At 45.1% G+C, this 12,002-nt stretch overlaps 1 protein-coding gene across 1 annotated transcript; it reads left to right on the top strand.

The window, feature by feature from the left end:
* The first annotated feature begins 82 nt into the window (after positions 1–82).
* On the top strand, positions 83–4,954 carry Rps7 (ribosomal protein S7). Its single transcript, NM_031570.2, is given in 7 exon segments — positions 83–108; positions 300–383; positions 470–541; positions 1,606–1,749; positions 2,132–2,196; positions 4,401–4,551; positions 4,844–4,954. Coding segments are annotated over 6 exon segments (585 nt in total). The 5' UTR covers positions 83–108; positions 300–308; the 3' UTR covers positions 4,922–4,954.
* The last annotated feature ends 7,048 nt before the right edge of the window (positions 4,955–12,002 follow it).

Raw genomic sequence — 12,002 nt, 5'->3', positions numbered from 1 at the left:
CGGTTTCCACCCATCTACTTCCGCCGTTCCCACCTCTTTTCTTCCGCCACCCGGATATGAGCTGTTCTCGCGAGAGCTGTGTCTCTTTCTAAGCCGGCACTCCGTAAGGTAGGTTCACGGCCCGCAATGTGGCTGTGGTTTTTCGCAGAGTTTGGGCGAAAAGAGTCCTGGGGGGCCTCCGGGGCGGCAGAGCCTGCGTCCCGGGTTGGGATGCAGCGGATTATCCGCCCTGCGCCCGTAGATGGCCCGGGTCTCGCGTCCCGCGCCCCAGGTAACCAGTGGCACCTTCCTCCCCTCAGGACGAAGCCATGTTCAGCTCGAGCGCCAAGATTGTGAAGCCCAATGGCGAGAAGCCGGACGAGTTCGAGTCTGGCATCTCTCAGGTGAGCTTGTGCCCCGCGTCCCCCTGATCTGTTGACCTCCGGGTCTCCTGACCCCGGCGTGGCGCCCACGTTCTCTGTATTCGCAGGCGCTGCTCGAGCTGGAGATGAACTCGGATCTGAAGGCGCAGCTGCGGGAACTCAACATCACCGCGGCAAAGGTGAGCGGGGACCCCGGGGTGCCCTCACTGACCATGAGTGTGGCTGGCAGCCTGGGTGCAGGCGCGAGGCAGACTTTCATTCCCGGAGCGAGGAGCTTAAAGGCAACAGACATGGGTACTTCCTAGTGCAGGACATTTCTCTAAGTTCGTGCTTCTTTCTGCACTTGATTGCTGGATATATATATATACTCTCACTGACTTGAAACAGTAACTTTTTGGAAGTGTCTAGACCCACTAGACTCCAAACTGATAGTCTGTTGAGGGTCAGTGGGTGTTTTCTGAGTTTGGTGTTTGGTAGGCGTTTTGTTTTTGTTTTAATATTTACTTTGTAAGTACTAGTATTTTGCTTCTGTACATGTATGTCTTGTGTGTTCCTGGAACTCGGATTACAAATGGTTGAGTGCTGGGAACTGAACCTGAGTCCTGTGCTCTCCACCACTGAAATGGATTCTCTGCTCAGCCACCTCTGAACCCAGGATTAGTGTTTTTATTGAACTTTTTGGTCAATTTCATAGTGTTGAGCTGTTTTGAATTTGGAGAAGAGCCTTACAGAAGATACCTAGGCTATGGTGTAGAGGGTTAAGCATGCTGGAAGATCTGAGGTTGCACATGGCCGGAATCATGGTCTGTCCCACATCACCAGACAAAATCTCTAACCTATGCTGGCCATGACCTCCGCCCTCCTGCCTCTACCTCACCAGTGCTAGAATGATAGGCATAGATCTCTGCTGGCCTTTTGGTGTCTCTTGTAGAGAGTTAATTGTGGGATTACATTTTACTGACATCTTCAGGTGGGTAATATATATCCTGTAGATTCCACCTTAGAACTCATCAGCATCTCAGAATGCTATGTCTAAACCATAGGAGAATGTGTGAGGGGTGAGTTGTTGGTTGTGGCAGAGCATGATATTATTAATCCTAGCCCTTGGAGCAGAGGCAGGTCTACAAGGACTCCGCCTCAGAAGTGGGCGGGTCCTTGATTCAGGCCTATTGGACTGTGAGTGGTGCCATCTGAATGACAAAGATGGAGGTTAAGGATTTATGACAGACATATTTCCTTCTAGGAAATCGAAGTCGGTGGTGGTCGAAAAGCCATCATAATTTTTGTACCAGTTCCTCAGCTGAAATCTTTCCAGAAAATCCAAGTCCGGCTAGTTCGTGAATTGGAGAAAAAGTTCAGTGGGAAACACGTAGTCTTCATTGCTCAGGTATCTGCACAGCTTTCTGTATTCTGAATTCTGGGGGTTTAAGTTCTGTCGGTGACGATGCTGTTAGTGTAAAGCTTGGTGTGGTGTGTTGGGGTGAGAGTGGTGAAGTTCGTTTGCCCTGGCAGTCAGCAGTCTGAGGGGCTGGTAAGTGGCAGTGCTTGAGTTCAGGGTTGGGTTTGGTGCTGTCTGCAGGGTGGAGAGGAGGGCTGGTTGGAAAGAGGAATGCCGTTGAGGCATTTCGGTGTGCTGAGTAGTGGGCTCTAGGGAATGTGACGACATAGGTATTACACTTAAAGTAGTTGGAGATTTCTTGACTTTACATCAGCTCACTGGTTTTGTTTGTTTGTTTGTTTGTTTATTTTTATTATAATTCACTTTAAAGAGGAGGATTCTGCCCAAGCCAACCCGAAAAAGCCGTACGAAAAATAAGCAAAAGCGCCCCAGAAGGTGAGTGCTTTAGTTGCCTTGGCTGTGTTCTCCTCACTGGCTGTTGATTTGTGTAAGGCCATGAGTGAAGCTGCTTGTGATGTGGACTCCATGTGTATTGGGATTCATCCTAGGTAATTTCAGTGTGTGTGTGTATACATGGTGTGTCATAGGTGAGTGATACCATACAGGTGAGGTGAGGCTTGGTTTATTCTGTGGTCAAAGGAGAAAGAATCTATCTAGTTCTTTTATTGCTATTTTAGACAGGGTTTCTCTGTGTCCTAGAACTTGCTCTGCAGACCAGGCTGGCCTCGAACTCTTCAGATCAGCTTGCCTCTGTCTCCCGAAACACTGGGATTCAAGGCATCACCTGGCTAACTATTTAGTTCCTAACTGGGGATTGGTTGGGCGTACCTGAGGTGCTGTGGTGCTTTTACTGTTTTACAGCAGAGCATGGGTGGATTTCTTGGTGCTAGAATAACAGGGCTATCTCATTGCTGTTTGCAGGTGCAGACAGTCACTTTACACATCAGTCATTAGACTTGGGCCTCCTGTTGATGTCTGTAATTATATCAGATAGTACTAGATCCTTACAGACCCTCAACAGCCAAAAGTGTGGTTTTCCCTCTAAGTAAAGGCAACCTACTATTGAGACATACAATTCGTATTGTATTGTGAGGTAGTGCTTTTGACACAGGGTCTTGTTGCCCAAGTAAGCCTTGAACTTGCTGGGTAGCCAACATTGCCCTTAAACTCCTGTCATCTTGTCCAAGTAGGGGGGATTACAGGTGCACAGCATCATGCCCTGTGTGTTAACATAATATAGTAAGAATTGGTCTTAATTCTGTCTTGTTTTGAAAACCATTTTAGACTAGCTGGTAATTGGAATAAATTCCGCAGGAAGGGAGAGGGGTAATGGTCATAGCGGAATCCATAGTCTTCGGTGAGCTGTTGGAATGGTTAGGATACCATTCCAAGTGGTTCTTGGAGCCTGATCATAATTGCATATGAAGTAGCACATGCATAGCAGGGCTAAGATTGGCTGCCGTGGCTGCAGTGTTCCCAGTGATTTTAGTGATTTCTGCTCTTGACCCCAGATCCTTGGAAGGGTGTGCTGTAATAATGTCTCCAGACCCCAGTTTTGTTATGCTGGACTTCTGAGCTAACTCTTAGAATTACTTTGATTTGGTTAGTGTCTGTTGGTACACCCTGCTAGTGTGGTGAGAATGTGCTTTGAAGCGAGTGGTAGTGAGGAAGCCATCTGATTACCAGATGATGCTTTCCTTGTGAACATACAGAAAGAGGGTGAAGCAGAACATCTGCTACTTTGTATGTGCTCTTCAGACTGGAAGCCATAACACCAGTCTCCCCAAAGTTTGGAATTGCAGGTGGTTCCTAACTAGGAAAGGTGGCTTTTAGTGGTGTGGAACAGGCATGCATTCTGGAGACTCTAGTTAGGTCATGAGTTAGGTTGTGGATTTAGTGCTTTCCTCAGGCTCTTGGGTGCCATGCAATGACTGCATATAACAACTGGCACCCATGGTGATCTCTTGGTTAAGCCACGGCACTTGGTAGGTCAGGTGTGTTAAGTGTCTATGGCTGGGATATTTCCACCTGTGTAGAGTTTGCCTGGCCTTGGGCAGGTTGGGATGCTCTGAGAACCAAGAGTCTATTGGAATTTATACCTAATGCCAGGGCTAGTGTCATAGAGCTGTCTTTGGAGGGGCTTGTTTGATCATGATGCATGCGATTGGTGGCCTCTTGGATTCCAGGGAAAGAGCTTGAGAGGTTTTGATTGGGTGAATTACATGACCAGGTTAAGAAAAAAATACTCCAGCTGTGTATGGGTTTTAAGAGAGCTTACTGCAGATTAGAATAGTGAAGTATGAAAGGATGAACTAACCGCATCCCTAGATTGCCATACTCTAGATGGCTTGTATATGTAGATTGCCAGGGTGTTGCTAAAGATATGGCTTTGGAAATCAGTCATGGCTTGCTTGCCACTCAAAAGATAGTTATCAGTTTAGGAACCAAATGTGTTTTGAGATAAGGACTCCTGGTTGGCCTTGAAGTCCTGTCTCACTTGCTCAAGAGTGTCACAGGAGTGAGCCATCACACTTGGCTCCAGTGTTAATATGATTTCAGGAATCTGGACTTGTTTTCCCTTTTATTCCAAGGGTGCCTTATTCCAGGTAACTTATTTTTGTCTTTTTTTTTTTTTTCAGCCGCACCCTGACAGCAGTGCACGACGCCATCCTTGAGGATTTGGTCTTCCCAAGTGAAATTGTGGGCAAGAGGATCCGTGTGAAACTGGATGGCAGCCGGCTCATAAAAGTTCATTTAGACAAAGCACAGCAGAACAACGTGGAGCATAAGGTAAGGGCGCAAGGAATGGCACTTATGGTCCATGGTCTCCATCACTCCTCTGCTCCTGTCTGGTTCTGTGTCAGATGATGCATGTTGCTCCCTAGGTCCCCAGGTGGCTTGGCTTGGGTGGTATGAAGCAGCAGGCTGTACATACAAGTCCTACCTCAGTGTTGGGTTTAGGCTTGTGCCCAGGCCAGCTTTGCAGGGTTGGTGGAGAGGAAAACCGCACAGCCAGGGTGCACTAGCTAGCTCTCAGTGCTATTGCATATTCAAAAATTAGTGATAAATTCTTCTTTTGCAGGTCGAAACTTTTTCTGGCGTGTACAAGAAGCTCACAGGCAAGGATGTTAACTTTGAATTCCCAGAGTTTCAGTTGTAAAGAAAATGACTGAATAAAATGTCATTCATAATATTTGGTTGTAGTATCTTTTTCAAAATTCAGGGCTGCGGGTACACAGCAACAGTAGCTTCCTGAATGAGCTGAAATGTTCAAGATGAGAGACGCACCTGAAGCCAGTCATGTTGATAGCTGCATTACGTAATGCCAGAATGGGGGGAGGGGTGTTGGACTTAGTGTGTTAGTAGCAAGCAGGTGACAATGTTAGCTGTTAGAACGTGCAGGGTGAGTGCTGTCCTGCATCCACGCCGCTGTGAAAGTCTGGGGGTGGCACTCACCTTGCAGGATTAATAAGAACTTCACTTTGTCCTCTAACCTCCCTTTCTCCTCTGTTGCAACTGTCCCCGTTTTATGTCCCATGTCTGTCTTTGGAACAGAGTCTCCCTGTAGTGCAGGCTGCCCTAAAGATGGTCTGGTTTTGCCTCCCACAAGTTCAAGTTAGGATTAGTAAGTCAGGTTATATGGAAACAGGTATAGTTCACAGGCCTTGAAGGACAAGGAAGCTCCTAGTACAGGTCACAGTGAAGCTGCAGGTGGAGCAGATGGCTGATCCATTCCCAAGCCCTAAGTTATGTGGCCTTAATTATTAGATTAAGGAACAAGAGGCACCTGTTATGTGGAGCAGCCCTGTTTCTTCAGCTGCCTTCTAAGGCGGCTTTTCAGGCATTTGGTGTGTGGCTTCACTATGCTTCGCTGTCCTTGGTGGATATGTGGGTGAGCAAAGCATCTGTACGGGACTGTTCCCGTGCTGCTTCCCGCTGTCTGCCCTCCTTGCCATGGAGCTGCAACTGGTATTGCTTCCCCTGGTATGAAGCACCACTTCCTTAGCTTACCTTGGTCACAGCCTGCTCATGGGGCTGCAGTACTCTCTGGTGTTACATAGAAGTTCTCAAGCAAAATTGGAGCTGAGGAGATGGTTCAGTGGTCTGGGCTCTCCCAGCTGCTCTTTCAGAGTTGGATTCTATTCCTAGGATCATGGTGGCTCACAACTGTGTTTGACTCCAGTTTCCAGGGATCTGACTAATTTTCTGGCTTTGAGCACCAGACACATAACTGCTCATACATATATGCAGACCAAATATCAATACACATAAAAGCAATTATTAATGGCAATTACCAAGCAGAATGTGCCTGATGAATGTCAGGACTTGTTGCTATTAGTCTAGAAACTGAGGTGAGCAGAAGCTCATCTTAATCTTGGGACAAGGAGCCTGTGCCCTGGAAATTGATCCATTTTAGAAGGTGACAAGGGTTATCTAGGAATTGGCTAAGGGATATTTAAATTGAGAGAGTGTTGAAGTTTTAAACAGTTGTGAGAATATTTGGGTTATTGAGTGGGGATTTTTAGTAAAAGGATGTGATTGTAAAACAATATAAGCCCCACAGGAATATTGAGAATTTTTCTTGAAAGTTCTCAGTTGATGGAAAGTCAAACAGATTTCCAGTTACAGGATCACCAACAGTGGGAAGACCCCACCCCTAGCTTCATCCTTCACACCCCTCACTGTTCCTCTAGCACTAAATAGAACTCAGGCTGGTCTTGACCTCACTGCCTCTGCTTTTTTCAGATGTCCTAGAACTCTTAGAAATCTACATTTGCCAGCCTTTGCCGCAACGTCTACTAGAATTAACGTCTACTAGCCACGATGCTCAGCTCTGCCTTTAAGTACTCCTCTCTATGCTGACCTTGGGTTTGTGACTGCCATCCTTTGCTTTCCTCATATGCTGGGATTACAGTTAGAACAGGCTTCACAGAGCTATACTGTAATAGTCCCAGAATATAAGGTAGAGGCAAGAAGAGCAGTTCTAGGTCGTCCCCAACATAAAAGCTAGAGCCCTCAAAAACAGCTTGGTGTGGTGGCGCACACTGGTATACATGTTGAGACCAACCAGCCCCAAGTGTGGGACCCTATCACAAAAGCAAGAATGCTCTTGGCGGAGGTGATTTGAGATCAGTAGTTGTAGTTACTAGCTTTTTAAACTGCTGGTCATTATTTTGCTGTCAAGTTTTCAGAGTTATCCACATTAACAAGACTAGTATCTTTTAGTCTTGGCACTTAGAGGCAAACATCTTCGTGGGTTCGAGCTAGCCTGATCTACACAATTCCAGAACTGCTAGAGCTACATGATGAGGCCCTGTCTCAACCACAACCAAACCAAAAAAACCCCTAGTATCTTGTCAATAAAGGCCCAGCATTAATAGTTTTATCTATCAACACTTAAATCTGGGTGGTAGTGGTACATGCCTTTAATCCCAGCACTCCAGAGGCAGGTGGATCTTCGAGTTCGTGGCCAGCCTGTCTTGAAAAACAACAAAAACAGATTCCATGTGTTCTTGTCACAGTGTTGGTGTGGAGACAGGACAACTGGGAACTGATATTGTGTCCACATGTGGGTCAGTTTGTAATATTCAAACTGCTGAATCATCTTCCTGACTTATTAAACTGTTTTGTGTGGGACAAGGACTTTATATATGTAGGTAAGGCTGGCCTTGAAGCCATGTAGATCAACTGCCTGTAACTCTACTGCTGGTGGTTATGTTAAGTACAGGTTTCTGTAATGTAAAACCCTAGGTTTGATTCCCAGCATACCATCCCTACTATCAAGGGTTGAAATGCCACAGATAAAGTTACAGAAGTTCTATGTGAACAAATCTAATGGAGGATTTTTTCCAATTTTGAGCAAAAGTGTGTGTGTGTGGTGTGGACATGTTCAATTCCCCACATTTACTGACTGGCTCACAATTGTCTTAAGCTCCAAAGAGCTGATGTTCTAGCCTCTGGGGCCACCAGTCAAACACATGGAAGGCACATACATCATGAAGGCAAACACTCAAAATCCTTAGAAAAGACATTACCATATGCTGGTGAAGCTGTTTGAGCTGCTTGTGGTTTTACTGCTCAGTGAGGACTTCCTAAAAAGAGGAAATGTGAAAATGCCTCCCTAAGATCCACCTCTAAGGCGTTTTTCTTAGTCATAAGGGAAGGGTGGTGCTAGGTCTGGGCTGGTGGTTCTGGTTCTGTATGAAAGACTGAGGGAGCTGATAAGCAGCACCCCTCCATGGCTTCTGCATCAGCTCCTGCTTTCAGGTTCCTGCCCTTGTTTGAGTTCCTGTCCTGACTTCCTTCAGTGATGGACTACGGTGTGGAAGTGTAAGCCAAATATCTCTTTCCTCCCCGACTTGCTTTTGGTCATGGTGTTTCATCACAGCAATAGAAACCCAAACTAAGGCAGATAGATGGCTCATGGGTAAAGAGCACTGGTTGCTCTTAGAGAGGGTAGGGGTTCACTTCTCAGCACCCACATGACAGATCACAACTGTCTGTAATTCTAGTTTGAGGGGATCTGACACCCTTTTCTGGCCTAAGACACTGCACACTTATGGTGCACAGACATTCCTGCAGGTAAAACACCTATAAATTTTTTGAAAAAAAAAATTAAAGAGTTCTGGGGCTTTTGTTGGAGAGAAGGGAATTGGCAAGAACAGGAAGAGTAAGGTCATGGGTAGTGAATGTGACTGAAATATATGCGACTTATACAGAATTATACTCGAGCTTGGCTATCACCCTCATCAGAGCAGCAGAGACTACCAAGAGACCCTGAGGATCAGGCCTATTGATTATGGATATTTTTTTCACATAAGGGGTGGGGGATGGGAACTGGGCCCTCACCTGATCTCAGACACATACGACTTCCCCAGCCAGCTATATCTAATTCTGCCATAATTGCATACAACATCAAGGGCTGGAAAATGTGCTACAGTGTTATAGCAAGTAGAAGGTTAATGGACAGAAACTTCATCTATGCTCCTATGGGGAACTGTCATCCATGCTGGTGTGACTTCCTGACACTGATGACTTTGTCACCGAAGCTACTTCATGCTCTAATATCAGTAAGCCTAATAAATCCATTGGCTCCTCAGATTGGACTTTGGGGACAAAGCTTTATGAGGAAAGGATAGATGTTTGTTTCCAGTTCCTGAAACAATAGAATTGTCAAAGAAAAAAATTTTAAATATTTTTTAAAATGATAAGTCTACCAGTGACTCAGTATGGTTTTGGAGGTAATTGCTAACTTTTTAAGTGCCCTGGGAAGGCTCTTTGTTTACCTCACTGGACATTCAACCTTTCTTAGAGATGGCTTGGAAGGACAGGGAGAAGACTGAGGATCCCCATGTATAGTTCATGTTTGACAGTGTCCACGTTTTATTGGACTTTTTAATTTACATTTCAAATGTTATCCCCTTTCCTAGTTTCCAGTCCATAAGCCCCCTACCCTATCCCCCTCCCCCTGCTTCTATGAGAGTGTTCCTCCACCCACCTACCCACCCTTTCCTGCCTCCTGCCCTAACATTCCCCTACATTGGGACATCAACCTTTGGCAGGACCAAGGGCTTCTCCTCCCATTGATGCCCAGCAAGGCCATCCTCTGCTACATATGCAGCTGGAGCCATGGGTCAGTCCATGTGTACTGTTTGGATGGTGGTTTAGTTCCTGGGAGCTCTGGTTGGTTGGTATTGTTGTTCTTATGGGATTACAAATCCCTTCAGCTCCTTCAATCCTCTCTCTAACTCCTCCACTGAGGATCCCATTCTCAGTTCAATGGTTGGCTGTGAGCATCCACCTCTGTATTTGTTATGCTCTGGAAGAGCCAATTTCAAGTCTCTAAAGAAAGAAATTGAAGAAGATCTCGGAAGATCTCAGATCTCCCATGCTCATGGACTGGCAGAATTAATATTGTAAAAATGGCCATTTTGCCAAAAGCGATCCACAGATTCAATGCAATCCTCATGAAAATTCCAACTCAATTCTTCATAGAGTTAGAGCAATTTTCAAATTCATTTGGAATAACAAAAAACCCAGGATAGCGAAAACTATACTCAACAATAAAAGAACTTCTAGGGGAATCACCATCCCTGATCTCAAGCTGTATTACAGAGCAATAGTGATAAAAACTGTATGGTATTGGTACAGAGACAGGCAGGTAGATCAATGGAATAGAATTGAAGACCCAGAAATGAACCCATATACCCATGGTAACTTAATCTTTGACAAAGGAGCTAAAACCATACAATGGAAGAAAGATAGCATTTTCAACAAATGGTGCTGGTTCAACTGGCGCTCAGCATGTAAAAAAATGCAAATCGACCCATTTTTATCACCCTGTACAAAGCTCAAGTTCAGTGGATCAAGGACCTACACATAAAACCAGATACACTCAAACTAATAGAAGAAAAAGTGGGGAAGAGCTTTGAACACATGGTTACTGGGAACAACTTCTGAACTGAACACCAATGGCTTATGCTCTAAGATCAAGAATGAACAAATGGGACTTCATAAAATTGCAAAGCTTCTGTAAGGCAAAGGATACTGTCATTTTGGCAAAATAGGAACCAACAGATTGGGAAAAGATCTTTACCAATTCTCCATATGATAGAGAATTAATATCCAATATACACAAAGAACTCAATAAGTTAGACTCCAGAGAATCAAATAACCTTATTAAAAAATGGAGTACAGAGCTAAACAAATAATTCTCAACTGAGAAATATTGAATAGCCGAGAAACACTTAAAGAAATGTTCAACATCCTTAGTCACCAGGAAATGCAAATCAAAACAACCCTGAGATTCCATCTCATACCAGTCAGAATGGCTAAGATCAAAAACTCACGTGATAACAGATGCTGGCGAGGATGTGGAGAAAGAGGAACACTCCTCCATTGCTGGTGGGATTGCAAGCTGGTACAATCACTCTGGAAATCAGTCTGGAGGTTCCTCAGAAAATTGGACATAGTACTCCCCAAGGACCCAGCTATACCTCTCCTGGGCATACACCCAAATGATGCTCCAACATACAAAATACAACAAGAACACATGGTCCACTATGTTCATTGCAGCCTTATTTATAATAGCCAGAAGCTGGAAAGAACCCAGATCCTCAAAGGAATGGATACAGAAAATATGGTTCATTTCCACAGTGGAGTACTACTCAGCTATTAAAAACAATGACAGTGTCCACTTTACGGTTGCTCTCAGTACTCCTTTTAGTCTGACTTTCTGAATATATGAGGAAGCCATCCTGTGATATGTCACACTTCTTTTTTTTTTTTCTTTTTCTTTTTTTTCGGAGCTGGGGACCGAACCCAGGGCCTTGCGTTTGCTAGGCAAGCGCTCTACCACTGAGCTAAATCCCCAACCCCATATGTCACACTTCTTACATGCTATCATGTTTATATGATTGTTCTTTTTAAAAAAATTTTATTAATTTATTTCATGTATCTGAGTACATTGTAGCTGTCTTCAGACACACCAGAAGAGGGCATCCCATTACAGATGGTTGTGAGCCACCATGTGGTTGCTGGGAATTGAACTCAGGATCTGTGGAAGAGCAGTCAGTGCTCTTAACCACTGAGCCATCTCTCCAGCCCTATATGTTTGTTCTTTATTCCTAGTGGTCACTGACTGGGTGATGGTTCTGCTAGGACAGTCATTATACCCAGCAAGGAGTCCTCTCTTCTGTCCAATCAGTCTGGTGATTCTGGTCCAGGGCTGTAAAGCAGCTTGGAGCATAGGCTAGTGTGGAGGGCTCTTGAAGGCTGAGGAGTAAGGCCAGTCACAGCCCGTATGGGGATGCTGAGATACTGCAGGAGACTTTCAGTGATGTCCTGACATCTACTGTGAGGCTGGCAGTGGTTCTCAAAGTGTCTCTAGACCAGTTGACTCAACCTTGAGAATTTAATACAAAGGAGCAAGATCCCTTTGCCCAATCATCAGTTCAGAAAAGCTAGGTCCTGGAGCTGGAGAGATGGTTCAGTGGTTAAGAGCAGTTGATGCTCTTGCAGAGGTTTGAGCTGGATTTCAGCACCCACATGGCAGTTCACACCGGGATGCGTCTCCAGTTCCAGGGGATCTGACACTGTTTTCTGGCTTCTGTAGATACCACTAGTGCAGGCCACTTTCGAGAACATCTGGGCAGGCCTTCTGGACATCCGATGATGTCCACTTTCCCGTGCCACTGTCATACAAATATTGTAATACAGAATCTTAACATTGGGCAGATATC

This window comes from Rattus norvegicus, chromosome 6, assembly GCF_021556685.1.
Source record: "Rattus norvegicus strain SHRSP/BbbUtx chromosome 6, alternate assembly SHRSP_T2T, whole genome shotgun sequence".
Lineage (NCBI taxonomy): Eukaryota > Metazoa > Chordata > Mammalia > Rodentia > Muridae > Rattus > Rattus norvegicus.
This window is presented reverse-complemented; position numbering and strand designations above follow the sequence as displayed.